The sequence below is a fragment of the Habropoda laboriosa genome, unplaced genomic scaffold (assembly GCF_001263275.1).
Source record: "Habropoda laboriosa isolate 0110345459 unplaced genomic scaffold, ASM126327v1 scaffold212, whole genome shotgun sequence".
Lineage (NCBI taxonomy): Eukaryota > Metazoa > Arthropoda > Insecta > Hymenoptera > Apidae > Habropoda > Habropoda laboriosa.
The window spans coordinates 635,260-662,883 of record NW_017100509.1 but is presented as its reverse complement, the minus strand read 5'-3'; the positions used below and the strand labels follow the sequence as shown (position 1 = coordinate 662,883).

Here is a 27,624-nt window from a genome sequence, read left to right as displayed (position 1 = left end):
GTAACACCTATTCGATAAAAACAATCTCTGACAATTGACGAAGTATCTTCAATCGGTAATTTCGTTTAAAATTGTCAAAAAATGTATTGTTCGAATAAAAATTATCCCAGCCGTTGGATCACTCGAAGAAACTAGTTTTGCAAATACGAGAATTACCGGATCCATGTTTGCGCCTAAGAAACAGCTTGAAATTACCAGGTGAAATAACGCTTTCAATTCATCGTCATAGTTCCATGAAGGATTGGAGAGTTCATTAAAATCCGGTAACGGGATCGCTTTCTGTTTACTACAACATAGCAGGCCGGCAAAACGCTCATATCCTTCCGTAAAATCGCGCCTTCTCCGTAATCGTAACGCGCCGACGCCAATGGAATCGCAACTGCAAACTCAGGCAACCCGGTATCCGGTTAAGTCCCACGTTAGTGGCTTTCGCGTCTTATGTGAATTCGCGTGAATCTTCCTTTTTTATCGCGCATTCTCTCCGGAGATCGGGTCGCAACCGTCGAGAAAATCAGGCAAAAGCCGCCTGAAGGAAGAGAGACGCTGTTGGGAAAAGGATGGATCAGGCCAGCCACTTTTGGAGAACCTTCTTCGTCGAGCCGTGAAGAACGTGTGTGCGTGAAAAACCAACAACACGAAACGTCGATAATTATTCCGAAGACGACTTCGTGAATAGTCGTCCAGATTTCAAGATAGTGATCCTATTTTTAGAATCTTCCTTCGACAGCCTAGACTTCTTCGGCGCATTTCAAACGAGGACTTACTTAAACGCGTGGAAATACATTGGCACGGAAAAAAGAAACGTCGATAAATATTCAAACTAGTGATCCTATTTTTAGAACTTCCTTTCAACAACCTAGACTTTACTCAGACTTTACTTAGGTCTTCTAAGATATTTCTCTGGAACAAATTCTCGCAGAAGCTTTCATTTTCTTCCTGTCTGTAATTCTAAGCAAGATTGGCCGTTTATCGTTGAATAAATCATGGCCACAGAAGAAGATCATCACTACGACGTTCCGACAATTCGTCAAGGAGTGGAAACATCGTGTTCAGACGAGGTTAACTCAGACACTCAGAGTGAGAGTAGCACGGACAAGTTTTATCCCGATTCAAGGAGCGAACCGGACAGATGTTTCGCGGGATGTCGGTGTCAGAAATTTGCCACGGACTCGTCCGGCTACGATGTTCCTGTTCAAAAGTCAAGGCTACGCTCGAAAGAAAGTATCTTCGGATGCAAGGACGATGATGTGTGCCTGTGCGCGCCGCAGCAAGACTTCGTCGAGTGGCATTACAAAACGACCAAATCGGTGCTGAAGAATTTAAAGTCGGCCTTCGACGCGCGTACCCTCGGCGACGACCACGACTACTTTCTTCAAGAATCCGTGGATGGTTCGACTGAGTTCTCGACGACCTCGTCCACGTCCTCTCGCGAATTTTTTCGGGTCTACCCGCGAGAGGATGGAGACAGCGACTCTAGCGGATACTCGAGGAGACAGGGTACTGTGAGGAGGACGAGATCCAACGACGCGACCTTGAGGCCTAAGACGAGGAGGACACCGGAACCACTGACGTACCTCTGTGTCCGTGTGATCGTCGAAAATGTAATGTGGTGCGAAGCAACGTCCTAGGATCTTCTTGAAATAGCGTAGAAATTGATATTCTACTTGCAGCGACATTCTGTTTAACCCTTTTAAGATCGGCGATTTTTAGAGAGCTCGGAGGATTTTTTTAACGAAGAAAATCTATGAAATTTTATGAAAAATTTGGTAAAGCAACAACTCCAGGAACTGGCCGAAATATAATGTGAAAAATTGAGAAAAAAGCAAAAATGCAAACTGCAAATGTATTATCTTGATTTGCAAACGATTAAATTTGCCGATAGCAGGCAATAAAAAATGATAAAAAACGATAACAATAGACCGTTACCTTGAGCCTGAAAAGGTTAATACAGAGAATCCTAAATACTGCTGAAGAATTATCCAAGATAACCAAATTAAATGTTCTCGAAAATCCAGTTTTGTGACATTCCTTGCATTCCCCCTTACCTTTAATTAATTATTTAAAAAAAATGAATATTGATATGTGAATTGATCTCGTTACGTTTCAGCCACAAATCTTCACCCTGACGAACCTAAGCGGGGTGAAACCAAGACAGGATCTTGGCCAAAATGGAGTGGAAGATATGATTCAGTTAACGTAAGTTTTCTCCTTATCATTTAACAAATGAATCCTATTATTTTCAGACATTGTTAAAATTACAGCGACCTCAACGAAGCTTCGTTACTATGGAACCTGAAGATTCGATACGACAAGGAATTAATATACGTACGTCTCCTACACTTTTAATCATTACTTAACAATCAACATCTTACCGCAACATCAATTAACACAATTAAAAAACGACAGACTTACACGGGGAGCATCCTAGTGGCGGTGAATCCTTACAAAATGTTCGACATTTACGGCTTGGACCAAGTAAAACTCTACGAAGGACGAATACTAGGCACACTACCTCCGTGAGTTTCATAGTTTGAAAAAAAAAAAGAAAAAAGAGACGTGCATACATAATGAGAATGTAACGCAACAATGCAAGCTTCCCGTTTGTGTAACACTTTTTTCCACAGTATATTCTCTATTAATGGAACAAATATTACCGTGCAATTCCAGTCATCTGTTTGCCGTGGGTTCGTCGGCGTACAGTCAAGTAACTGCGGCAAATAATGCCAGCGCGAATCAAGTGGTTGTTATTTCCGGCGAATCCGGTTCAGGAAAAACGGAATCTACGAAACTCGTAATGCAATACCTGGCCGCTGTTAATCGAGCACCCAACAATCTCGTCACGGAACAGATTCTCGAGGCGACTCCATTATTAGAGAGCTTCGGGAACGCGAAGACGCCGAGAAACGATAACAGCAGCAGATTCGGCAAATATTTGGAGGTTTATTTCAGGGAGTGAGTATACGATCCTTGGAAGAAAGAAAAGAATTCTAATTAGCAAAAAAAGAAAAGTCAAAATCCTCTAATCGGTCGATCGAAGTGAAAGCTTGAATCCAGATCTAATCGCCAGCTAATAGGATCCTCGAGTTTAAATTAATAATTATTTTCAGCGGAGTGATCGTAGGAGGAAGAATAACCCAGTATCTCCTCGAGAAAAGTAGAATAGTCACGCAAGCCTCGGAAGAAAGGAACTACCATGTGTTCTACGAACTATTGGCGGGTCTCGATCAGCAGCTCAGGGACAAGTACGGATTGCTGACCCCAGACAAATACTTTTACCTGAACCAGGTTACTAGAACCTTCGAAACCACCTACCCAACTAATTCCAACGAGTAAATTACATTACTGTTTCCATTTTACCAGGGTGGAAACTGCGAGATCGATGGAAAGAGCGACACCCAAGACTTCAAAGCCCTGCTATCAGCGATGCAAGTGTTGGGATTCACTTCCGAGGAGCAAGACACGATTTTTAAAATACTAGCTAGCGTGTTGCACCTTGGAAACGTGTATTTTCACCGGAAACAGATGAGGCACGGTCAAGAAGGCGTGGAGGTTGGTTCTGATGCGGAGATACGTTGGGCAGCTCATCTTCTGCAGGTCAACTCCGACGGAATTATCAGAGCACTCACGACCAAAACGACAGTACGTGGGGGGGAAAGAATGAGAAATTGCTACGTTCGGGGATCTGTGTGTCGGAGGATAAGGTAAAACGAGATTTGTTCGCAGGAAGCGAGAAACGAGAGAGTCTTCACGGCGTTGAATATCGATCAGGCTCTGGATGCCAGAGATGCCTTCGCCAAGGCTCTGTACAGTTCCCTGTTCTCCTGGTTGGTCGCCCGTGTTAATCACATCGTCTACAAAGGAACGAAGCAGACTGCCGCGATCTCGATACTCGACATATTCGGCTTCGAGAATTTCACGGAGAACAGCATCGAGCAATTGTGCATCAATTACGCGAACGAGAACCTCCAGTTCTACTTCAACAAGCACATTTTCAAGCTCGAGCAACAGGAGTACGCTAAGGAAAAAATCGATTGGACGACCATCAATTATACCGTAAGTGAAAGTTGCGCCTCGTCAGGGGGGGATTAATTGGCTTAATTATAACCGGACAAATATCACGATGAATTTCCATTGGGAAGATTTACGAGAGATTAGCTTTCGCGAAATTGATATATCGTGTGCAATTAATCGTTCGCCACTTTGTCCATTATTACAGGAATTAAAATAACTTCTGCTTTTGATATATAGGACAACCTGCCGGTGATACATCTGATCGCAAAGAAACCAGTTGGAATTCTTCATCTGTTGGACGACGAGAGCAATTTTCCCAAAGCGACAGATCTGTCGTTCCTAGAAAAATGCCATTACAATCACGCCTTGAGCGAATTGTACTCGAGACCGAGAATGAATTCCGCCGAGTTCGCTATTAAACACTACGCAGGCCAAGTTTGGTACAACGTCGAAGGATTCTTGGATAAAAATAGAGACACACTGAGACCGGACGTTGTGGAATTATTGATAAGTAGCAAAATATCTGTAAGTTTTCTGCCATTTTCAGAGAAGGATTCATCGTTGAAATTCTCCATTAATCGATCCATTCCTTTTCTAGATGGTCAGCAAGATGTTCCAGCATGTAAGGACAACCCACGAAGCGAATAAAACAATGAACAAACCGAACGGCAGATTCGTCACCATGAAACCAAGGACACCAACCGTGTCTGCTCGATTTCACGACAGTCTACAACAACTTCTCGACTCTATGTCTCAGTAAGAACATCGCAAATTTCTCTTCGAATTAAAATACTGTGTCTGTGTCAATGCTCTGATTCGTAGACAAGCGCGTCGAACTAGTATGTAAATTATGCCATTTCACTCCAAGTGTCAAGTGTTTCACGCAAAACGAGGAAAAATGAAACAGCTAATTTCGTAGCATTCAATGGAAATTAAATTTTAACGAAGTTTCACTTCTACGAGACATCCAAGATTAATCTCCGGAAGAGATTAATTTTCTCCCTGACGTACGTTTAATTATTTTTCTCCAAGGTGTAATCCGTGGTTCGTGAGATGCATCAAACCGAACACAGAGAAGGCGCCGATGAAATTCGACATGCCCTGTGTTCTCGAGCAACTTCGTTACACCGGGATGCTCGAGACGATTCGCATACGAAAAACTGGTTATCCGGTACGACTTCTTTTTGGACACTTCGTCGATCGATACAGATACCTCGTTTCCACGCATCTGCCAAGAGGAGCGCCGAATAAAGAGCTTTGTCGCATAATCTTGGACAAAGCTGCACCGAAGGAAGCGCAATCTCAGTATCAGTTGGGTCTGACCAGGGTATTCTTGAGAGAATCCTTGGAAAGAACTTTGGAATACAACAGAGCATTGATTTTGGAGCGAGCTGCCATAACTGTTCAAAGGTATGAATAGAAATATGAATAGAAAAATAATTTAAATAGAAGACTAATTTGAATAGAAAAATTGTGAAAAGCTCAAAAGAACTCGTATTTCGATACCATAAATTACTTTTAATCGCTTCAAAACTGAAGTTTCGTGTCTTCAGATGCTCCAAAAATTTTCTATTAAAATTTAACGAGAATTTTGTAATCGTCTGAATGCAGATATACCAGAGGGTTCCTCGCGAGGAGAAGGTTCCTCAACATCTCACGAAGCACAGTTCTAATTCAAGCCGTTTACCGAGGTTATCGCGAGAGGAAGAAGTTCAAGGCGTTGAAGAAAGGTGTGCTTATGGCACAGAAAATATACAGGGGGAAGAAACAGCGTGAGAAATTTAAGGTATTGAAAGAGGAGATGGCTAAGAGAGCGGAAATTGAGCGTGCCAGTAAGGAACGAGCAAAAGCGAAGCAACAAAGACGGTAATTGATCACGCACATTTTATTTTAATTACTTTACTCTCTGCTGTAGAAAAAATTATCGATTAATTTTTGAAATGTGCTATTTATTTTTGCAGATTGGCAGCCTACGCACACAGAAAGAAATCTACTGAAAGTAGTGGGTCAAGTGATACCCATGCACCACAGTTACACTCTACCAAACGACATAGATCAACACCAGTTCTCCAAATTCACCAACATTTACTTCAAAAGCCACATCTTCGGGATGAAACGAGAACCCATAAAGACACCATTCCTGGCTAAAGCTCGCGACCAAGATTACACAGACTCCTTGATGATCTTCAAGATGATCCTTCGTTTCATGAACGAGAACAATTTAAGTGGCAAACGAGAACAAGCATTAGGCGACTATATCGTGAACAAAGGAATTGTCAATGAAAAACTGAGAGACGAGATTCTATGTCAATTGGCCAATCAAACGTGGAAGAATGAAAACGACGCGAACAAAGAACGAGGCTGGTTATTGTTGTCAAATTGTCTGTCAGCTTTTCAACCCAGTCCTACTCTATTCAAGTATTTCCTGAAATACGTGTCTGACCACGCGTACGACGGCTACAAGGCTTATTGTCAAAGGAAGCTACTGCAAGGAGAGAGAACAATGTTCAGAATACTGAGTAACAATCAACAGGTCGTTCATCATATACCCAGAAATTATCCTCCTTGTGTACTGGAATGGAGAGCAAACAGAAATCGCGTCAATATGGCTCTAAGCGTCGGATTTTACGATGGTGAGACATTTCTCAATAAAACACACGGCATTGTTTCCAACAAAATATTTAAATCAACGTATTCTCTATTGTTTCCAGGTGAGACGATCACCTGTGCAGTGGATTCTTGGACAACCTGTGAAGAGCTAGCCAATCTCGCTGTCCACAATCACGGCGTGGACAATTCTGGATGGACAATTACCTTGTGGAATCAATTAGACGGCCCTGATGCCATTGTAACGGAAACGAATGGTTTCGACTATGTCTTAGACCTAATTTCAGAAATGGAACTGGCTCCGGCGTTCCCCGCTGCCAAACACATGTTCCTGGAGCAGCGAAAGAACAGTTTCCCTCCTATCAAAAAGAGAGAAGTAGGTACACTAGTATTCGGAACGAAGAATTTGATGGCAGTGAATGATATAATAAAATTCTCCGTGGTTTATTTAGCACGCGCAGATAATTCGAGAGCTAGAGCAGGAAATAGAACCACCGGTTCTGAAAACCTTCCAACCTCTGGAACGGAAACCAGTACCTAAGATTGTGGACAAACCTGTCGAACCAGAAATTCAATCGCCAAGGCGACCTGCTGTTCCTCCACCACAGCCACCTGTGACGAAGCCATCGGTAAGTTAAATTTCTCGCTAATCTTTTCTACCAACGTTAAAAATTTTTGCAAAACGAAAAAATTCCTTTTTAACACGTTCACTGCCACCGGAAAATTGATAGCACGCTGTGCAATGCATTCTGGACCGCATATGCTGCGTCGGTGGCAGCGAACGTGTTAAACAAAAATTCCAGAAAATGAGATCCACTATTTAAAATATGTATTTTATATTTGTTGCTCAGGTGAGGAAGCAATCTCACGAAGCAATGTTGGAAAGCACAACAGACACTGGTCTGTCGCGAAAATCTGCCCTGAACGACAGATACTTCGAGAAAGAGAAGCAACGTAGCCGTAGTTTGGACAATTTGCTTCAACCCGAAGTGGTACCACCTCCGGTGAAATTAGCGAATCTAGGATTATCGTCGTCGAAATTGAACGAACGCTATCACAGTCTCGAACGAATTGGCGAGACGTCAGCTGTCAGTAACGTGGAATACATGACGAGAAGTGAAATCACGCAGGAGAGGAAGTACAGCAGGATAACTAGGACAACGGAGCCGAACATCGAAGAGGAAGACCTAACGATAGACTTCGAGTATCCTGATATTCAATCGGTCAGTCAAACTGGAAGGTCTGAAGATGACAAGAGCAGTTACATCCGATCACAGACGAGATTCATCAAATCTCAATACCCTGGTAAGTATTTCCACAAAAAAAAAAAGATAATCGATCTAATAATTTTCACACCTAACTATCTACCATCCTTTCAATTCAAAGGCAAACGAGCACTGCCAGGCAGTCAATCAAGTCGTGCCTACATCGAGAAGAGCGAGTACGGCGTGAAATCCTCGGCCATGTCTGACACGAGCGAAGCTCCTTCCCTGGCGTCGCATGTGAGACGAGTTAGGGTACCTAGTCAAGCTTCAGATGTGGATCAGTTCCTGGACGAGCTGTTTATGCCAGTTCTGGATGGTAATTTAGACGAGCTATCCGATGCTAGAAGCTTGGCAGCTAGCATTAAGGGTACGAAGGGCGAGAGATCACAAAGTGGTATCATAATCCTCGAAGATTTAGCAAAGAACAGTGATCTCGAAACTATGGAAGATTTCATCGAAACGATGACCAAGAATACCAGCAACGAAAGGATCACAGCGAAAGAGTTATCCGAGAAGATCAAAGGAGGAGGCAACATGGACATACCGAATCAGAACGCGACTTTTAATTTCGGTGCTATTACACCAGGAATGATGTCACCGCCTATGATGATGCCGATGTTCAGCGCAGCTCAACAAGTGCCTCCAGCTCAGAGTACCAACATGAACATGGGTCCTGGATTCATGCCAATACCTATCTACAATATGCAAGGCTTGAATCTTCCTCAGTACCCAAATTCACCGCCTAATCCCAACAACGACATGATGGCCTATCAGCAGAACCTGCAACGAGCTTTCCTGCAAAGCGCCATGGCTCAAAATATACAGATTCAACAGCAGCTGTTGGCACAGAATCAAGCTCTTCAGCAGCTGCTTGTGCAGAGCCCTCAAAACTCGTCGCAGCAACCGGTGAGAAACGATCAAACGATAAATCGTGAATAACGATGACATCGACAACATTGGGACACGAAATATTTGCTCGATTATTTTTTGGGACGTCTATCGACGAATCTCGCAAGATTTCACTTGGTCGAACATTTTGCAATTCTCCTTTGATTCGCGAAAAAAAAAGAAAAAGAAAATACAACGTTTACCAACGGTTATGTCAAAACTAATTTCCTGGTGCCTACGATGAAACCGCAATTTATCCTCTCTCTGTTTCTCTAGTCCCAGAAAGTCATCGAGATACCAAAGTAAACACACTTTACCGCGTATAAAAATCGCGACACACACACTCACGTAAAGACATACGTGTACACTGTGTAAAGAAGACAAGTCACACTTCGATATTCGATTGAATTCTTCTTTACCCCGGACACACAGCATCATTCCTTATCGCACAATAATACTCGACTCGAATTTCGTAACGTCTATACATAAACTGAGAAACTGCATGTTAAATGTCATCACAACGAATGGATAGCCGTCATTTCGTGCGTCACTTTCACGATCACATAACTAAGTACTAACACGACCGGTGTTGCGCAACACTGCACCAACAGCTTCAGTGTTTGCGATCGCTCACCATAGAGAAAGAGAGAGAGAGAGAGAGAGAGAAAATGTCCTTCTGGACCATCTCCTGTAGGCTTCTGAGCCGCATCGCGGCATGGGTGTGTGTTTCCAGGGCACGGTGGTGTCCGCAGGCCCCTCCAGTATGAATCTTGTCCCCCCAGCCCCTCAAAATGGTGCCCAAATGGGGCCCAATGACTCTATTGGACGCTACTCCAAGGTACCTACTGATTTCATCTAACAAGTAAAGAAAAAAAAGAAAAAAAAACAATGAACCGTCGAACGATTCACGTCAGTGATAACTTCGGCTTATTAAAAGACTTATCGATTATTTTTCCATGATCAAATTAGACAGAACTTGTCTAAATGTTGTAACATATGTTCGGTGAGATTAACCGGTTATGGGAAGAATTTGCCAAGTCGAAACGGTACAGTGGTGTGGGAAAATGTGGGTTTTTGATGAAACACACTTTGCTAAGAACGTATTACGAAGGATAGTCGTTTACGGTTGACAATCGTTTAAGTGGTTAATGTGGCTCGACAACGGTTTATTACCAGGAGTAATCTGTAATTACTTGTTGCTCATATTAGAAGATCGTATTACGTCAATAGAGGAGATAAAGGACGAGCGAAGATGAGTCACTTTCGTTTGAAATGCACACACACGTTATGTTCACCTTTCTCTTATGCAAAAGAACGCAAATTAGCGGGAAGAACTTTGTCGTTGAAATAAATCGATACGAATCTGCAATTTTTTCACAGCACTGTACATACATATATATATATCAGCACAAAATAAAATCATTTCGAGCATGTTTGTAATATCGTTTATGTTTGTAAAATACCTTTATTATACATATATCACTGAACTTAACTTGCGAACTATGTTTAGAAAGTTGTAATATAGATCTGTGTGAAATGTCAAAGGGAATTTGGAATATTGCTAGGTATCATTCAGAGAACCAGAGGATGATGAACTCTGGTCGACAGAGAAACAAGCTGCACCAGCTCAAACAGCGAACAGTCAACGTCAAGAAATGACGGTGAAAGCTCAAATTCATCGATCTCAAAGTCCGCCGAGGAAAAACTCGGAAATAGTTCGTAAAACTAGCGTGGAGTATGCAGTGAGGAAAGTTAGTGTCGAGAGAAAAACGGGTGATAAAAAATCAACCGGTCTAGCGGATTCTAAGAGACCTAATTCCAATAAGAACAATGTACAAAGTAACTTTACAAACGTGTTGAGTGAACTGAAAAATCGTAAGAGCAGCCTGGACAGTAATTTGTCCAACTCGAGTAACAACAAGGGTGTGCCACCCCCACCACCTATGCCACCACCATTGGAGTCCCATGATCCATCGGAATCCAGGCCTTTCCTTGATCCATATGGCCGAGCAAAGACAGTTCGAATTGGCAAATGGAGGTGAGTGACTTAAATCGACAGGAATACACTGAATACCAAAATTTTGATACCATTATGCAAGGTATGCGAGAACTTTCCGAAAAATATTGAAAATTTAACCCTTTTAAATCACATAGATCGATTCTTCGAGTCAGATTTTAAACGGAAATATTTCTGTTTTGAATTTCATCGAAATATCTGAAAAAAAATGTGACGACTTAAGTGATCCCAAATTTTTGGCAAGTATCATCAATTTCACTGATAATTTTGATCGTTATTTTAGATGGCCTCCACCGAGTGACTCGAACGAAAATCAGAGTCAGGATAGTTTCATAGAGTTCAAGATGCGCCAGCAGCAACAGCAACGCAAGATCACACCTCAGTATCAGGAATACAATCAGGGTGACGGCGAGCCTAGCACAGAGGGTGGTGTGGAGTGGGAGGAATTTGAAATTGAGAATATCGTTGGAAGCGAAGAGAAGACCTCTGTATCTCATGCACCACCGCCGATAACTAAACACGAGAACGGATACAAAGAAGAAGGAGAGAAGAAAAAGAAAAAATCAAAGTACCATCATTTTCACACTCCTACAATTTTCTGTAAAATTGAATAATTCCCTAATATTTAATCTACCTTTCTTTAGGTCTGGATTAGAAGTAGGTGCTCAGAGGCCATCACCAGGAAGTATAGGAAAATTGAAGCTCAGCTCCGAGATGAGACAGAGATTAGAAAAGGTGACAGCGAATCACAGTGTGAGATCCACGAAAACAACCGAGAAGCCTGCTCTTCCACGCGAAGACGGTAAAGTGAAGCGTTTAGAGGACAATAGAAAACTTCTGCTCGAACAGCAATTAGGTAATTTTTTATCGATTACTCTCCAGCATGGAAAATTAACAATGATTTGGTAATATTCTATGACACGTTAAAGGAGGTCGATGGGATGATTATGCATCCACGGCCGATGACACACAAAGCGTGACTTCGAAAGGCACGACAGACATGATGACTCAAGCACAAGTTGTCAGAACGCAAATTGAAAGGATGGAGAGGCCTGTGCCACCTCCGCTTCCGGTCACACCTCCGCAACCCCCTAGTCCTAGAGGTGGAAGCATATACAGCAATAGGTATATTCTTTTCTTTTACCGCTGCTCATTAGCATATTACCTCATTCCTCCAACTATTATTCCTCTTCAAACTTTTTAAATATACACATTAGCTTCGAAATTAATTACTCGAAAAGTAGAATACAATTCTATTTAAACGTTTCTTCCAGTCAATCAGGAGTGCCGCAGCCCAGATCGCCTCCAGCCCCGGTGGAACCAAAAACCAGAGACTCCTTCCGAACATCCCCCGATTCAGAAGCATTCGAACACTTTTCCAAGAACCAGCGCGACATGTTCAGCCAAAGTCGAGACATCTTCGCGTCCCAGCAGCACCTCCGAGAGAACCACGAGTACAGAAACGACTTCGACAAGCCTCGCTCGCAGGAGCAAAAATCCAAAGACTTCTACGGTAAGGACAGCACGGATATAGGCAGTTCTGCCAGAGACAGAAGTTCGGACTTCGATTCTCGCCGCGACTTGAATTCCGACATCTTCGATCCGAAATACGCCAGAGACATATTCGAGAACTCCAGCTCGAAACGAGATCCTTTCGGTATGACCAGAGACGTGTCTCCGAAGTCTAGAGACAGTTTCGGCATGCCGTCGTCGCGAGACTTCGGCGTGATGCCGAACACGAGAGAATCGTTCGCGGTAGCTCGACAGAGTTTCAAGAAATTGGATCGTGACGTTGACAGAAGATCGAGCGTTGCGTCTACTCATCGTACCGATAAAATGGAGAGGATTGAAATCGAAGAATGGCCTGAATTTCTCAGGCCGGTAATGCCACCGGCAGAGAAGCCAGAGATAGAGAAGGTCCAAGAGGTTGTGAACACCAAGCTCTATCCTCAGACATCCACCGCTCACTTCACGTACAACAGAGTCACCTGGACGTTGAGGGTGAAGAAGGAAGTGTTTGCACCCAACGAAACACTCAACAGTCCTTTGGCGCTTCATCTGGTGTTCTGTCAAGTAGCCTACGATGTTCTCGCCACGTCCAGCATCAGAATTACGAAGGAAGACAGGCAGAACATGCTGAAGATGTTGGACAATTACGGTGTCACTTTGGACAATTTGCAGAGTACTCAACACAAAATCACCATCAAGAAGAACGTCGTAGACATGGCGAAACAATGGCCCCTGTACTTCGCCAGGATATTTCCAGTATCGGTGAGCCAGCCACCCTTTCGCAATTTACTATTAATTAAACCGAGCTAAGCTTGCCACGTTCGTTTCGTACTTTTTGCATTCGGCTGCGGCTAGTTGCACGTAATAATAGGTGTTTATACATGGCTAATCACACGTGGCATTCCCGAAATGAAAGTAACGTGAAGAAAAATGCAATGGTTAAATTAGAATCGCGCGCTCGAATGGTGGAGAACAAAAGTTTTATTGCTAGTCCGACTCCGAGACACTAAGCAGCGAAATCTTATTGTCGTCCGAGCTTAGAGTAACGAGATTATCATAGTACTTAACAGTTCTACTCCTTTTCTTGTCGTTTTTATGCATATCATTTAGCAACGACTATTTTGTTTATTTTTATTCGTTTTCTCGCTCAGATCGGTCCGCAACACCCAGAAACCCAACACGTGGCTGTATCTCATCACGGCCTCCGACTCATCAAACGCACTCCAAGCGGCGATTTAGTCATCCTGGAGACTTTACCTCTGGAGGAAATCGTCTCCGTGAGTTCACCGAGGGTTGGTGTGTGCGTGATGCAAATTGCATCGGGAGTCAGGCTACCCTTGCACACGAGTCGAGCTCCGCAATTGACAGACATGATTAGCACATACATCAGACTGGTGAGTGAAACCCATTTCGAACAACGAGACATTTACGACCACGTAAAAGTGTACGGTAAAACGCGACCCAACGTCTAATTATTCCATATTTACACCTTTATTATCGCCGAATCGCGGGCCTGATGTCGATCACTTTTCCCTCTGGCGAACACCGGTGGAAAATATGCAAAAAAAAAAAAAAAAAAGAGAATCGATCAGAGGAAATCGAAAATTTTTATGGTTAAACCGTGATTGACCGACTTCCACTTGTCGCTTCCTTGAGCAATCATTTCCAGAAAGTTAGCAGGAACGCTCGGTAACCGTTACTTGCATCAATCTATTCATCGTACAATGTGTACTTGTACACGTATTCACAAATAATCCCGTGGCAGCCGCGCGTAATTCAATAGAAGCTAATAGCAACGAACAACTCTCACGCGGTGTAATTACCGTTCGTTTGATCCTTTTCCGAGTATTGCACTCTATTTAGTAAATACCGAAACGCAGCAAACAGCTACCGTACCTCTTGGCGTAGACCCGCTAAATCTGGGTTAATTCTGTTTCAATAGATCAAACAACGTTTAAATCTCTCTCGATTAATTACACATTTATTCCATCCGTCTAATTCTGAGCAAACTACAACAACCTCCGCCTCTAATTCGTCACACGAGAATCTCCATCTCTAATTATCACACGTCACTGCACCGCGTTAATTAGCTAGCCTAATAAAATTCATCAGACAGGCTCGTTTACCTGCTGAATTAACGACACGTGCCTCCACTCTATCGATCGATCGTTTCAATTTCCCACGTCTCGTATCCCGAAGCGGGCAGGATCCACGAAGGTCGGCAGCTGCGTTCGCAGATCTCTTACGCAATTAATCGCGGTGAGGTAATGCGATCACGAGTGTGTGTGGAAATCGGTACGCGGCTGTAATGAACGCTAGAAACAGAGGGATAACGACGAGGTGGGGCATAGAAGAGAGCCCTGTGGCCAACATCAACTGCACATACGTCGGATTCCATCGAGATAATGCGTGGGTAGCGGAAAGCAAGCCCACGATTTCCTCGAGAAAAGACGATCCCGGGTAACGTCGTCCTCGGGGAACCGTCCACACATGTCCCTGGATGAGAGAAAAACGGACTGGTTGCCCCGAAGCAGGGCGTAATCTATCCGATAGCTCCGTTAGGATACGTTTTAGCCAGATCTAATATCGCGAGGCAAGTGAACACTGTACCAAGGGATTGATCAATCATTCCTCCAACGAACGAGAGATGGTCTAACGTTTCCTTCTTTTCTTGTCCTTCTGTCATTTGCCTCGCGCTGATGCGTTTTCTCTGCTTTTACGCTCATTCGAGGGGATAATTTACGCGATTAAATCTGCGAAACTTGGGTATAGAACGGCGAGGATCTACTTGTCGGGGATAGAATGTATGGAACTTTTCGTTAATTGGGAATTAATGCTACAGGAGCACATATTTTTTTAATGATTATATTTCTTCGTCAAAATGTTTGGTTCGGATTTTTCCAAATGAGAATTCTTTTATTCTACACGAACGAAATTTTGGATATACTAACAGAGGAGTACTGTAATTATAATACTTGGACTGGTTCTAGTTTGGGTTAATAGGTTAACTAAATCTTCAATGAATTTAATCACAATGTATGAGCAACAATTACTTGAAGATATTAGGCTAAGGAGAAAGGAATGTTTCGATGGCCTGGTTAGATTAATTGGTTCGAGCAATAGTGCATCAAACGAAGGATTCGTCTCGAATCTTGTTCGAACGAAATCGACCGATTTTCTGCTACCATTAAGAAGCTCGATGTTATAAATCCATGAAACGAAATTGAGCAATCGTGGTTTTTACCTGGTTCGGTACTACTCGAAAGGCACTTACGTATCGGTGCTAAAAGAGAATGACCAAACACGATGTAAATGAGAAAGGAACACACAGCTAATGAGACTCATGTGTGTTCCAATTAAACTTGAACCTTACAGTCGAATAGTAGAGCTGAATAGTCTCACAAACGAAACAAACTTTACGAAGGAAACTTACAAAATCTATCCTCAGATTTTTGATGAGATCTTTTTTAAGTATACAGCAAGTCACCTGAAACAATCTGGAAAAGTAGTAAAAAGCAACTTTCCCTCGTACAAATTTTTTTGCATCAATGTTTCCTGATTTCTCAATTTTTTAATTTCTCAAAAACAAGGAAGAGTTACTTCTCGCTACTTTCTCAGAATCTTTCAGGTAACCTCCTCTAGACCTCAGAAAAATTTCATCAAAAAATTCACGATACACTTCGCAGATTCCTCTAGTTAGCTCTAGGACAGCATACAAAACGAAATAGCGGAGTGTGAAATAAAAGCAGCCATTATTCGTTGCATAAACAATTGCGGCACGTCGCAGACTAATCGAATTCGTTCCAGGATTAATCGATCAACGCATTAACATTCTTACCAACAACTTTCCACCAGGAATAAACCTCAATTCCAATCGCTTCGCTCGATTCGACCAACTTACTCGCCTTAAAACACCGTGTCGTGTTAAAACACGAAATATTTCTCTGTCTATTCGATCGAATATCAAAGCTGATAATTCCAGACACGATTCCCGTTACGAAACACAAGACACCGTTCCCTAACAAAGGTTATCAAACGTTTTAAAAGAAATGTACGGGGATAAGGAACGCCTGGCAATTGCGGAACCAGAACTGTACGCAACAATGGCTTGTAATCTTGTCAGGTGGCTTGAATGGAATCCCGATTAATTATCATAAAAGACGCCGAGACCAGTAGATCCATTGCCGAATGTACCGAACAGCCGTATTTTGATGCTTCGTTTAACCGTTATTTCGAAACCCCTCTCGACCTCGATCCATTCTTCACTTTAGAGACACTATCTAAGAAGAATACTTCTGGTGCCTAAAATTAACATCTATTGTAGCCAATTTATATGTAAAGATTAGGAAGTTTCCTGGGTTTCCAATTCCGTTATTTATCTCCGTGAAAAATAACGTTCCTCTTCCTTATTAACCCTTTCATTCCTATTGGCGCGTATAGGCGCTTTCCACCTTAATTTAATACTTAATTTCATCCTTCGTGCACTTTCACCTTAATTTACTAAAAATTCAATCAAACAACAAATTTCGCAGCGGTGGTTAAAAATTCACCGTCCGCCGCACACGTTACGTATTAAAATCCACCGCAGCGAAAGGGTTAAAAAATGAATCTGGCATTGAATACGAACAGCGCGATATTCGTGCGACACTTCTACATTGAATTCCCTTACGTTCTCTGCGAACGTGGGACCAGTCAATCGATCAGTCCTATCATTTTACTTCGACGATCAATGGCGTAGCAAGACCTCGTAACTCTGTCAATCGAAAAGACAACACATAATTGCATCTCTCTAACCAGTAATAGAGAATGCACAAATTTTTCTACCTACAATTTTCACTTTCCATCTTTACACGATTCAAATCACTCTCTATTTCCATAGAGAGAAGTCTCGGTAAGGTACTCCTTTAAAAAACAAGAAAAAGTGGATCGTAATCCCTTAACGAGCCACAAGCAATTTTCAATCGTTCGTATAGAAGCATCGTTGATTTTTTACCAAAAAGACTGGTGTGAGCTATAGTTAGAAAATCTCGATCACTATCGATATCTATTCTTTATCAGAGAGGATCGAAAACCGTCTACGCTGATGATAGGTCGTCGATACCTTCCCGGAGAAGGAAAAGAAGAAGGAGGCATTGGCCAGCATATATGACCACTCACTGGAAACGCAATTTACACTAGGCGTTGCCTCGAGGTTGCCTCGTTACATTGCACAGTATCGTGCCGTTAGAATTTCCAAGCCGATCGTCGCTAATTGGTCTTGGCCGATCGCTTGCGGTTCAACCGCTTGTGTGTGCAACAATTTCAAGAGCAAAGAAGCCTGAAAAAGAAGGTCCGTTTCTTCTCTATTCAGTCATGAAAACAAGCACACGCGAAAGAATTCTTCTCTCTCTCTCTCTCTTGTGACACATTTCACAAGGACGATTTTATTTTGAAAAGTTTGACGAACGTTGCACAACAAGCTCACCGTGTCGAATAATATTTATTCACACTGCAACGCCTTTATGACAGACGGAGTTTCCAGATTGTTACCTTTTTAGCTCTGTCTCACCACTACGGACTATATCGTAATAAATTTCAGGACCATAACTGTCTCTTCTAAAGAGGGAAAAAAATTTATTGACCGTAGTACAACGGTTCGCTATAAATTTCTGTATAAATGAATGTATAAGTGGTTGCACTTTGGATCACCTTTCTGATTTAATTTATCAAAGGAAATAAATTCTCGGTACTTGGAAATCTAACCGAGAACTTTATCGATCCTTAAAATGATAAAATAAGAAGAATTATTTCTCCTTGATATTTGGAAATTTGGTGACTTTGGTGATGGTAAAACGAGAGGAATTATTGCTCTGTTCGAAGAAATATTAAATAACGTATTTAATTAGCAATGGAGACTCGAATAGAATAGATTACTGTATTAACGATATATCGTAACGATCGCACGTGAATCACGAATGATAGATTGATCGTCAATTACCAAGAGTATATCTGTACGATGTTCAACAGGTGGTACGGGGCAAGATGTTTATAAAACATCGGTGTTCGGGTTGTTCACGTCGAAATTGAACGAAAACTTTCTTCCAGTGATGAATGGTCCAGGATATATTAAGTATTCCTAAATGAGAATTTGCAATTCAGAAGAAAGATTTACGGCTGTATAATTCCTGGCGAGATATCGCAATTTAAATTTCTCCATTAATCAGATTTACTTAATACAGAAGTCGCTTTAGCAGTGCATAGATCGCTCGATTGTATTCACTTTTGAAAAAAGAAAAAGGAACATCTGATAAAACATCGCGATAAAACTTCTAGTCTTTACATTAATCATAAATTCATAAGGTGTGGAATTAAGAAAAAATACAAATCTAACGCCAGAAATTTTAGAATCTCTGTTGTTCATCGTTTATAACACAATTTTTTTGTTTTAAAGATTGATAAATATAATTAGATTCATTAAAACATGTACTAGTGGGATCACACGTTGGGCGATGAGAATAGGAATTTAATTGACCATTATTACGGGAGATTCGCGGAATTTGCGTTTAAAAAGCAACGCGTAGAAAGGCTCCGAAGACGCCGCCGACTTCTTCCGGCCAGCTAGACCATTGTAAATACGCAACGTCGCGGTTCGTGCACGATGTCGTCACTTGGCTCGTGACAAAAGAGGCAAACAACAATTTGTTACCTGTTTTACACCTTTCGAATGTCTCTTCCAGTGGTGAACACCGTTGGATCGTCTGGTGCAAAACTTTCACTGCGATTCTATGCTCATCCTTTCGTATACGTACATATGTGTCGTAATTTGAAAACTTTGTCACGAAGAAATGGAGTATTTGGTGAAAAGTCGTTGGATAAATTGATTCTTCGAGAATAACTCGAAAAATTGTTTCTCGAGAATTACAACAGTTACATTGCTACCTTCGCATTCAAGGTGAATTTCCAACATACGTGTAATTTCGTAATGATTTACGTAAGTGAAGGTTTCGAACGTAGAATAGCGAACAGGTATGCTCGATGAATTAAAGTTGTTCGAGGAAGGAGTATAGAAAATGACGAAATCATGAAGCTATCAGGGCAAATGAAATAGATTTCGATGCAATGAGGTCTCATCTCTATGTCCAGTAGGTATTTCTTCCCGAATAAAACAGCAGTTACGACCTGGAGTGCCGTTCCATGGTTACGCGATTTACGATGCAATTCTCAGTCGCATTATATACCAATCGCGCGTTTGCATTCCGCGTTACGGGCGAAGAAGAGAAAGAAAAAAGGAACTCCCGTCGACACGGAGAAACTATCGATTCGTCTTGCCGCGAATGTCTCTTCTTCTTTGAATAAAAGAGGTCCGTCCGTCGCAATTGTAAACACCTGATTCTTGTGCACGGGTGTATGGGTGCATACGTTATTGGAAATCCAATCTCTCCGTTTGTAGGTTTCTCTATCTCGGAAAAAAATCGAGTGTCATACCAGCGGTGTAATTACACGACGAAGAAAGGAGCGATCGAACCGGTTAGGGTCAAATGATTCGCCATCAAGACGAGAAGAAAGCTACTTCTTTATTAGGTATAGTTCTTGAGACACCCAGTTTGATCATTTAGTCTAGCTACATTTTTTGCCTTAACGATCTTTAATCCTTTATCTGCAGCGGAACATTGAGACTTGCTGGATTTTGTCTTTAATACATTCTCTCTTCTCGTCTATTTTATCACGTTGAGAGTTGCGTGGGTCATCGGTGGGCCACCGTGAACTTCCGCTCAGGGAATTTAATAATTTCGATAATATAAAGAAGTCGATAGCAATATACGATTTTTACGAAAACCCGAATATTCGGTGATTCGAATACTCGGCACGTTCCGAAATTCAAACACTGAATACTCGGCACATTCCGAAATTCACACATTCCGAATATTCAAATTATCCAAGAATAAAGAATTCCGTGAAGAAAACTATCACGTTCCACCAATAATATTGCACTTACCGCGGAAAGTGTTAAAGAAGAAAAGAATCAGAGTAACGTTACGCATAAGCTTGCCTCACTATTATCAAACGACGAACTCAGAAATTAAGTGAGAACCGTGTCGAAAGGAACATTTCGATCCCAAGCCGATGTTCACCGGCGAATATGCGTTCATACCGGCGTATCGAGGGAATCATTAGCTGCCGGTTACTGGTACATAGTCAATTAAGAGCCGCGAGAAATTTCTTTTTAACTTTTCTCTCTTCGTTTCTGCGAGGCATTTTTGCGGATCGGATGCACACCGTTGCATGCGTGGCAGCTCAGCTTCGGTATATACATATAGTATGTATATTCCCCAGCTGAAAGAGCCGAAGCCACGTAACGTTCAGGCGCACAGCTACTTAGGCTTCTTTCAAGCGATTCAGAGTTCAAGCAACTCGTGTTTACCGGAGGCAACACCTTCCTTCTCGCGTACACGATGCCAGCATGGAGACCGGAAGCCGTTTGAATTGCTAATGGCCCTGGCAACGATCGTTATCTCCCTCTGGCGCTCGTTGCTTGGCCTAAATTCTCCCTCGCGGTGTCCTTCCCGATCTCGAACGCGTCCTGAGGCTTCACGTGCCGCCAATGAATCACCCTTATGGCTTGTTTAAAAGGGTTACGTGCAACGAAAATGACGACGATAGAGTGAGTTCACCGTGCTTTTTGCATACGATATCTTTAATTTAAGGGCGGAGGATCTTTCTTTGGGATTTAACCCTTTTTCTTTTTTTACCAGTGAAACGTTTGTCTCACCTGAGTACTCTAATAAAAATTGATCTCGATTTATATAGTAACGATTACGGACGTGATGATCGGTAGATAAGTAAGAAATTCTTAAAAAAAATTAATTCGGTAACGAAAGGGTTAAGGAGGAAGAATTCTCCTGAAATTTCACTCACTAGTGTAGCGTAGATCTCACTGGACTGCTCAAATGAAAATTGATCTCAATTTAAAAACGATTACAGACACGATGATCGTTAAATAAATAAGAAATTCTTTTAAAAAAAATTAATTCAGCAACGAAAGAGTTAAGAGCAATTTTCGTGAAATTTCACTCGCTACTTAGGGAAGAACATCTGTACACCGTGTATAGGAAAGTTCGACGGAAGTAGAAAAAACGTCTTACTTATGAATTTAAGAAAATTACAGCTGTCTTATCGTGCAGAAAAAATTTGAACTTCGTTTTGTATCTTCCTTACGAGGAGAAATGTCGCAACTAGACTGACGTCTGAGTTTCGATTTCGTGGCATGTGCAGCGTTTAGGAAAAAGGGAATTGCGACAGATAGGTGGTTAGAAATGGAAAATGCGCGATCGCGAAACAGGGGAGAGTTTTCTGAGACTCGACTGGTCTTTCCGGTCACGACACACTCCTTTTACAGCCGTACAGATCGCGTTCAGGGAAAAAGATTTCGCCTGGATCGCGTTCTTTTCCCGCTGAATCCCCACGACGCAAGCAGAGAGAGAGAGAGAAAAAAAGTTGATGAAAAATGCGACCCGTTAGAAAATTGCCTGCAGGAAGAACGACAGGCGAGAAAGCGTTGAAAACGTTTCACGATGAGTCGAACGGAAATTGGATCGAGTTTCCTTAAAATGGAAGCCTCTGAAATCGCTGTTTCATCGAAGTTAAAGGAAGCCGCGAGAAACTACTCCTTTTAAAGTGTGTAATTTCATAATTCGTCTATCATAAAAAAAGTAAACCTACAATTTCTGTTTCCAACCAAGCTATTACTAGAACAAATTATTCTGTTCTTACTAAATAAATGAATTTAATAATATTTCCAAATCTTCAATTAAAAATTCATTCAAGACAGCAAAATCCTTTACTAAATCATCACTAAAAGCTAGTTGAAAAAGATCTCGATGAACACATTAATCGAGCTATATTTCAAAGTACAATTTAAACAAGAATATTTCTGCATCTTCGATTAAAAGTTTACACCAAAAATTCATTCAAGATGGCAAAATCCTCTGTCTCATCATGGTTACTAAATCATCAATGATATCACAGAATGGAAGAGGAGAAAGATGGAGGTCGTAAGGTCGTACGTGTACGTGGAAACGTGGGAACTTGACTTGAGACTTTACACGTGCAAGGATCCTCTGTACTTCCGGTAGAAAATGATGACAATCGTCGCACAAATTGTTCTCCAAGGTCCGCTTATCGAAATACTTTCCAAATTAAAAAGAAAAAAATCCTTCTAAATGTCGTTCACTTCAAAAATTCGTCGAAATATACCTGTTAAAATTATTTCGCGCACATCAGTCGAATTTCCATTTAACTATGTATCGAGGAAGCTCTTTCTCGAGGAGGCTCGCTTATTATGGGACCCTTTTCAGGGTCCCAAGTGTAATCGTTCGCTTCCGTTAAAGACAGGTGCGTCTGCTGGTAACACGAACACGCATGAATCACGGATCTTTTGTGTAGCTTCTTTTCACGAGCAGCTCTGATCAGGAATTCAATGTGACGGGGGGCCTGTTTTCATGCACTCAACGAATTTGTACTGTCTCAAAAGCCTTCTTATCCCTTCCAGTTAAATCTCTATCTCTTCTTTTTTCTTTTATTTTTTCAAAAACACAGTTCCTCTCACTGTAGAATTTAAAGAGAAAAAAAAAAAGAAAAGAAAATCGTTAACTCCAAGAGATCGCGTTGATTTCAATGCCAAAAGGCACGCAACTGGCTACTTTCACTGGTCAAGGAATTTTCATTTTTACCAGACTGTGTGTATATCTATCGACAGAAGAAATTACAATCGTTCCCGGTATCCAACTATCACTTCCGACTTTGATTTCTATTTTATTGCCGGTCTTTTCGTTCGCGTGGTTTTTACAGGGAATCGTTTGTCACATTCGTCACTCTCGAGGTGCAATCAGGAAGTCACCACGACGATTATCTTAACGATATCGAGGTTTCGAACAGCCGTTAATTATTTCACCAACGAAACAACCCTGCGTGATTGTTTATCGACCGTAGGAGTGGAAGAAGAAGAAAAAGAAACATCGGAAGAATTAATTTTCCATCAACCAGATTAATTTACTTCCTGCTTCCTCTTTGCGGTTTCTCCTTCGGCCTCTCAACGTTCACTTATTACCAACAGCAAGAGCCATTAAGCGGCTGTCTCCGATAAGAACTTATGGCAAACCCTTCGTCTTACGTTCAAACGTAAATTCTATCCTTCGAATAACTACCCTTTCAACGCGGAAATTAACAATCGCCTATTCTAAAATCAAAACCAAACGCGTGCAAAGAGAACCGAATAAATTACAATTTCAACTCATCTATCGTAGAAAGAAAGGAGAAAAGAAGCTACTCGAAAATCCTTTCTTTAACCGACAAAAGCTAAAGACGTCTAATTAATAAGCATTACGAAAACGTGTGGATGAATATTAACGAGGGCACGTTTCCTCGGTAACTCTCCGTTTCGAGTAAAATCGACGGTGTTTAATGAAACAGGACGAGCAGAAAATTTCACTTGCAAGTTACGAAATGAACGAGCATTCCCTGCATCAAACTGGCTGGAAAGTTTCTATTCTATAATACATTCCCAGTTTCTACAACGCGCCACAAGGGAGAACTTCTCGATTGGAACGAGCCGACGAGAATATATATTTTCGTGGGTCGATGAATGATTAAAATCTCGCTCTATCGACCGTACAGAATATTAAAGCAACAGCAGGTATCAATTGACAGAGATGCATTGTTTCGACGGCGACGGAACGAAAGTCTCGTTGTTATGTCATAAACATCACTGACCTATGTTAATTGGCTCTTAAGCTGTGCGCTCTTACGCTGACTGCTAAACAACGTCGACCAGTTCGCGCGCAAACGCACGATGCATTCGTAACTAGAAAACTGTATATCCAACGCTCTTCTGTCATACCAATCGAGGGAATAACATCTCCGAAGGAATATTCGCGCTTGTAACACTCTCTCGCGAACAATTCCATCCAAGTTCAACGAACGATTCTCAAATCTTAACCCTTTCGAACGCCACGTGGCAGGTTGCGCAACATTTGTTTACATTACCGTTCATAAGTTTAACGCAAAAGTACAGCGTAATTCGTTTTAATTCGTTTCGTTCGACTAGATGAAATTCTAATTTTAAAGCAAACTCGACAAAGTGACGTTTATCATTCTCGCCTAATTCATTTTTTTTTCTCCTACAGTCACTTTCAGTTTTACTGCATTTCAGCGGAAGCGATTAAACTTCTATACGGTGGTGTATATTTTATAAGTCTCGTTAACTCCTGCTCCTCCTATCAGAATACAAAATTGCATTCAACCATAATTTTTCCTCTCGTGAACGAAGAAAAATTTCCTTCTCATGAATGAAGAAAAACTGGGTTATTAATGGCTAACACGCTGTTTGAATAATTTCGTGATAAATTGTTACACGAGTTAGCCACGAAAAATATAGAGGTTTCTCGTGTTTTACACATTCGAAATTTGATAGATATTCGTACACCGATCTTTTTTACCCGATTACAACTATCGAAGAATTTCCCAACAGATCGTAACTCTATTTCTATTACGAAATTGCTAGAAACAGTGTTACAATCTAACCACCACACGATGTCCTTATTCATTAGACCCACTTATTGGCAATCTGCTCGTTCTTCCGAGAGCACGCAGAGGAAACCTTTTTACTCCACATTCCTCACTTCATTATGCGCATTCCGATCGGTGTGCAATGAGAAATAAAAAAAGGAACGACGTGGAAGAGAGAGAGAAGAGAGGCTTTGGAACAGGTCGTCGGCACTGGGATGTTCTCGATGCATGGAATCAGTGATGGGAATGAAATACTTAGATGTCCATACATTTCAATGCATCCAAGATTACAAAGTATAAATCGATCGAAACCTTTTATCCGTGAAAACTATAACAGCCCTGCGTTATCTCTATCGTTTCTGTTCTGTTTGCTTCTTTAATCTCGATATTTTTAGTTCACATTATGAGCTAGGTCTTACATATTATCTATTTTGCGATATGCAAATTTTAATAACGACTGAATCCATATTTCCTTAATTGTACATACTTTAGATAAAGTTCTGGTCTAGATAGCAGAAAAATGGAAATTTGCACACCTTTTCCTTCTCAAATTTTCGTAGAAAATTAGAACTGCAATACAAAAAATATTTTTCCCAAATTTCAGCTAAATTTGTCAATTATTTCCCAAAATATCAGGTCCACTATTTATTTCCACTAACTTATTTCGTTCGAACCCATGTAGTACCTCTAATACTTCCCATTCACATCAAAACAAGAGCTAAAAACCGTCTCAGAAATCCAATTCTAACTCTGAAAATCTCAATGCAATTTTCAAAACAACCAAACAGATATTGCTGCACAAATGAACAATCTCTATTCCACTTAATCAACGACTTAACTAAGAAAGGCTAGTGTATCATAAATTAATGAAATTTTCCAATCTTCGCTTTAATAAATGAAATAAAAAATTGAAATTAATTTTTCTTACTGACACAACCATTGTTATCAGATCTTCACAAAAATCTGTGGCACGACCCTAACTCGTTATTACACGGCAAGAGGTTTTAATCCCAGGAACAATTTGAACAACAACACGTTCGATGAATTTTCCCCAAACAAAACCGTCTCATCAGCCAAAGAATTTTCACACCTCGACGTGGCGACACGTAACTGACCATCCAACCTTCCCTCCAACTCTCTATCGAGCGATTCACTTGGAAACGCAAACGAAACCGCGTATCGTATGCCCATTGCTGCGCGGAACGTACGCAGGTACACACCGTGTGGAAAGGCTCGACCCAGATATCGGTGTTTCGAAGGTGCCGGCTAGCCTGAGCGCAGCCAGCGGGGAACAGCGCTGTCTATCGGAAGCCGCACGGTTCTTCAGTTCATCGACTGTCGTCGTGCGGTGCACTAACGCCGCACAAAACACCGCACAACACGCTGTTGTGTCCTCCCGTATGTGCATCGCGTCGCGACTTTTGCCGAACCACTTGTGCCCTAATCGCGTCGATAACGTGCGCCTGAGTGAGTGTCGGTGACCGAATCCTAAAGAAGAATCGACTGGAATAGTGACATGTGAGACTTCCCCTACGGTTCGTTTCGATTATTCCTTCAAATTCTATCCTGAATGTACCGTGAACTGTGAACGACTTTGCTGAGAATGTCGAAGATGAGGATGTTCATCTCGAGAGATTATACGGAACTTGACGAATTTCTTCGTGTGACTGACAGAGTAGCAAGCTTGACGAACCGCAATATGTTCATCTGAGAGATCATTCTTGTCCGTGGAATTTGACGAATTTTTCTCCGAGATTCATAGAGATCTACTAACACTGAAACAGCAAATTTGAGGAGCTTCGTTGATATCGTGACACGAGGATTAATCAAGAGCGATATTTTCTGGTCACTTCCGCTTTGGCGCGCAATTATAATATTTGTGGTCGGCCGCTGTCATTTGTTGCACACCGCTTAATACCTCCGGGGAGTAATAGTTTAATAACCGAGTGGTAATCTCTGTACAACGAATTACGTTCGCGTTACAGAAGGATTATTATCTCTTTCGGAGAAATTGTCTGTTCATAGTTGGCTGGTTTGATATCGATGTATCTGATTGTTCTACCTGTTCGACGGAACGACGTGTGGAAAAAGTATCGAACAAGTGTGTTGCGTAACTAACAAGGGAATTCTACGAATGTGCTACACTGAGTGTGACGGGTAGAAAAAGGAAAGAAATAGCGGCTGTTCAGCCTGTCAAATCAACATAGCCAATTTCTTATCCCAAATGGTGCCCATTTAAATGCGCATCACCGCTTTTTCTCTCCACTTGCGCAGTTTCGTTTGCATTAGTCATTCCAACTTCGAGTATTTTACGTAATCCACCGCTTCTTCTTCCGTTTCTTTCGCATACATAGGTTCAAGTTTCAGCGAGAATTTACATGTAGCTTTCGAAAAAAAAAGCAGTAATTATCATCGACGTTTTCTACATTTGTAACTTGTATCAAAGGTTGAAAAATAGAGCCTTTCCTGTTATCTTCCCGCCGCTCCGTCGCATTCACTCCTAACTTATTAATTTATCAATATTTCTTCTTCTTATACTCTATAAATGTTTTTTGCACGCATTTCATTCAAAATACGTCAGAACCGGAATAAAAAGGTAACACCTTCCACGTTTTATTTTACGAAAAAGACAAAGTGTCACCTTTTCGTTCCATTTTTAACACATTCCGAAATTCTCCAAGAAATATACGCAAAAAATTTATCCGCTATCTAAAAAGTGTCGCGTTATGCGCCAACAAGAAGCTATGCAAATATTGGCGGGCGAATAACAGTAGAGATTCGAGA

The 27,624-nt window shown here is 41.5% G+C and overlaps 1 protein-coding gene across 1 annotated transcript in view; it reads left to right on the top strand.

Moving 5' to 3' along the window:
* LOC108576169 (unconventional myosin-XV) overlaps window positions 1-27,624 on the top strand; it is a 67,012-nt gene that overhangs the window by 17,242 nt on the left and 22,146 nt on the right. Inside the window, 22 exon segments of the mRNA XM_017939112.1 lie at window positions 2,108-2,196; window positions 2,262-2,325; window positions 2,407-2,516; window positions 2,668-2,952; window positions 3,108-3,285; window positions 3,361-3,639; window positions 3,724-4,053; window positions 4,249-4,536; window positions 4,610-4,767; window positions 5,044-5,421; window positions 5,623-6,644; window positions 6,723-6,994; window positions 7,071-7,247; window positions 7,470-7,923; window positions 8,005-8,789; window positions 9,505-9,609; window positions 10,337-10,809; window positions 11,072-11,356; window positions 11,433-11,644; window positions 11,718-11,913; window positions 12,063-13,059; window positions 13,449-13,691. Of these exon segments, the coding sequence (XP_017794601.1) occupies window positions 2,108-2,196; window positions 2,262-2,325; window positions 2,407-2,516; window positions 2,668-2,952; window positions 3,108-3,285; window positions 3,361-3,639; window positions 3,724-4,053; window positions 4,249-4,536; window positions 4,610-4,767; window positions 5,044-5,421; window positions 5,623-6,644; window positions 6,723-6,994; window positions 7,071-7,247; window positions 7,470-7,923; window positions 8,005-8,789; window positions 9,505-9,609; window positions 10,337-10,809; window positions 11,072-11,356; window positions 11,433-11,644; window positions 11,718-11,913; window positions 12,063-13,059; window positions 13,449-13,691 (7,380 nt within the window).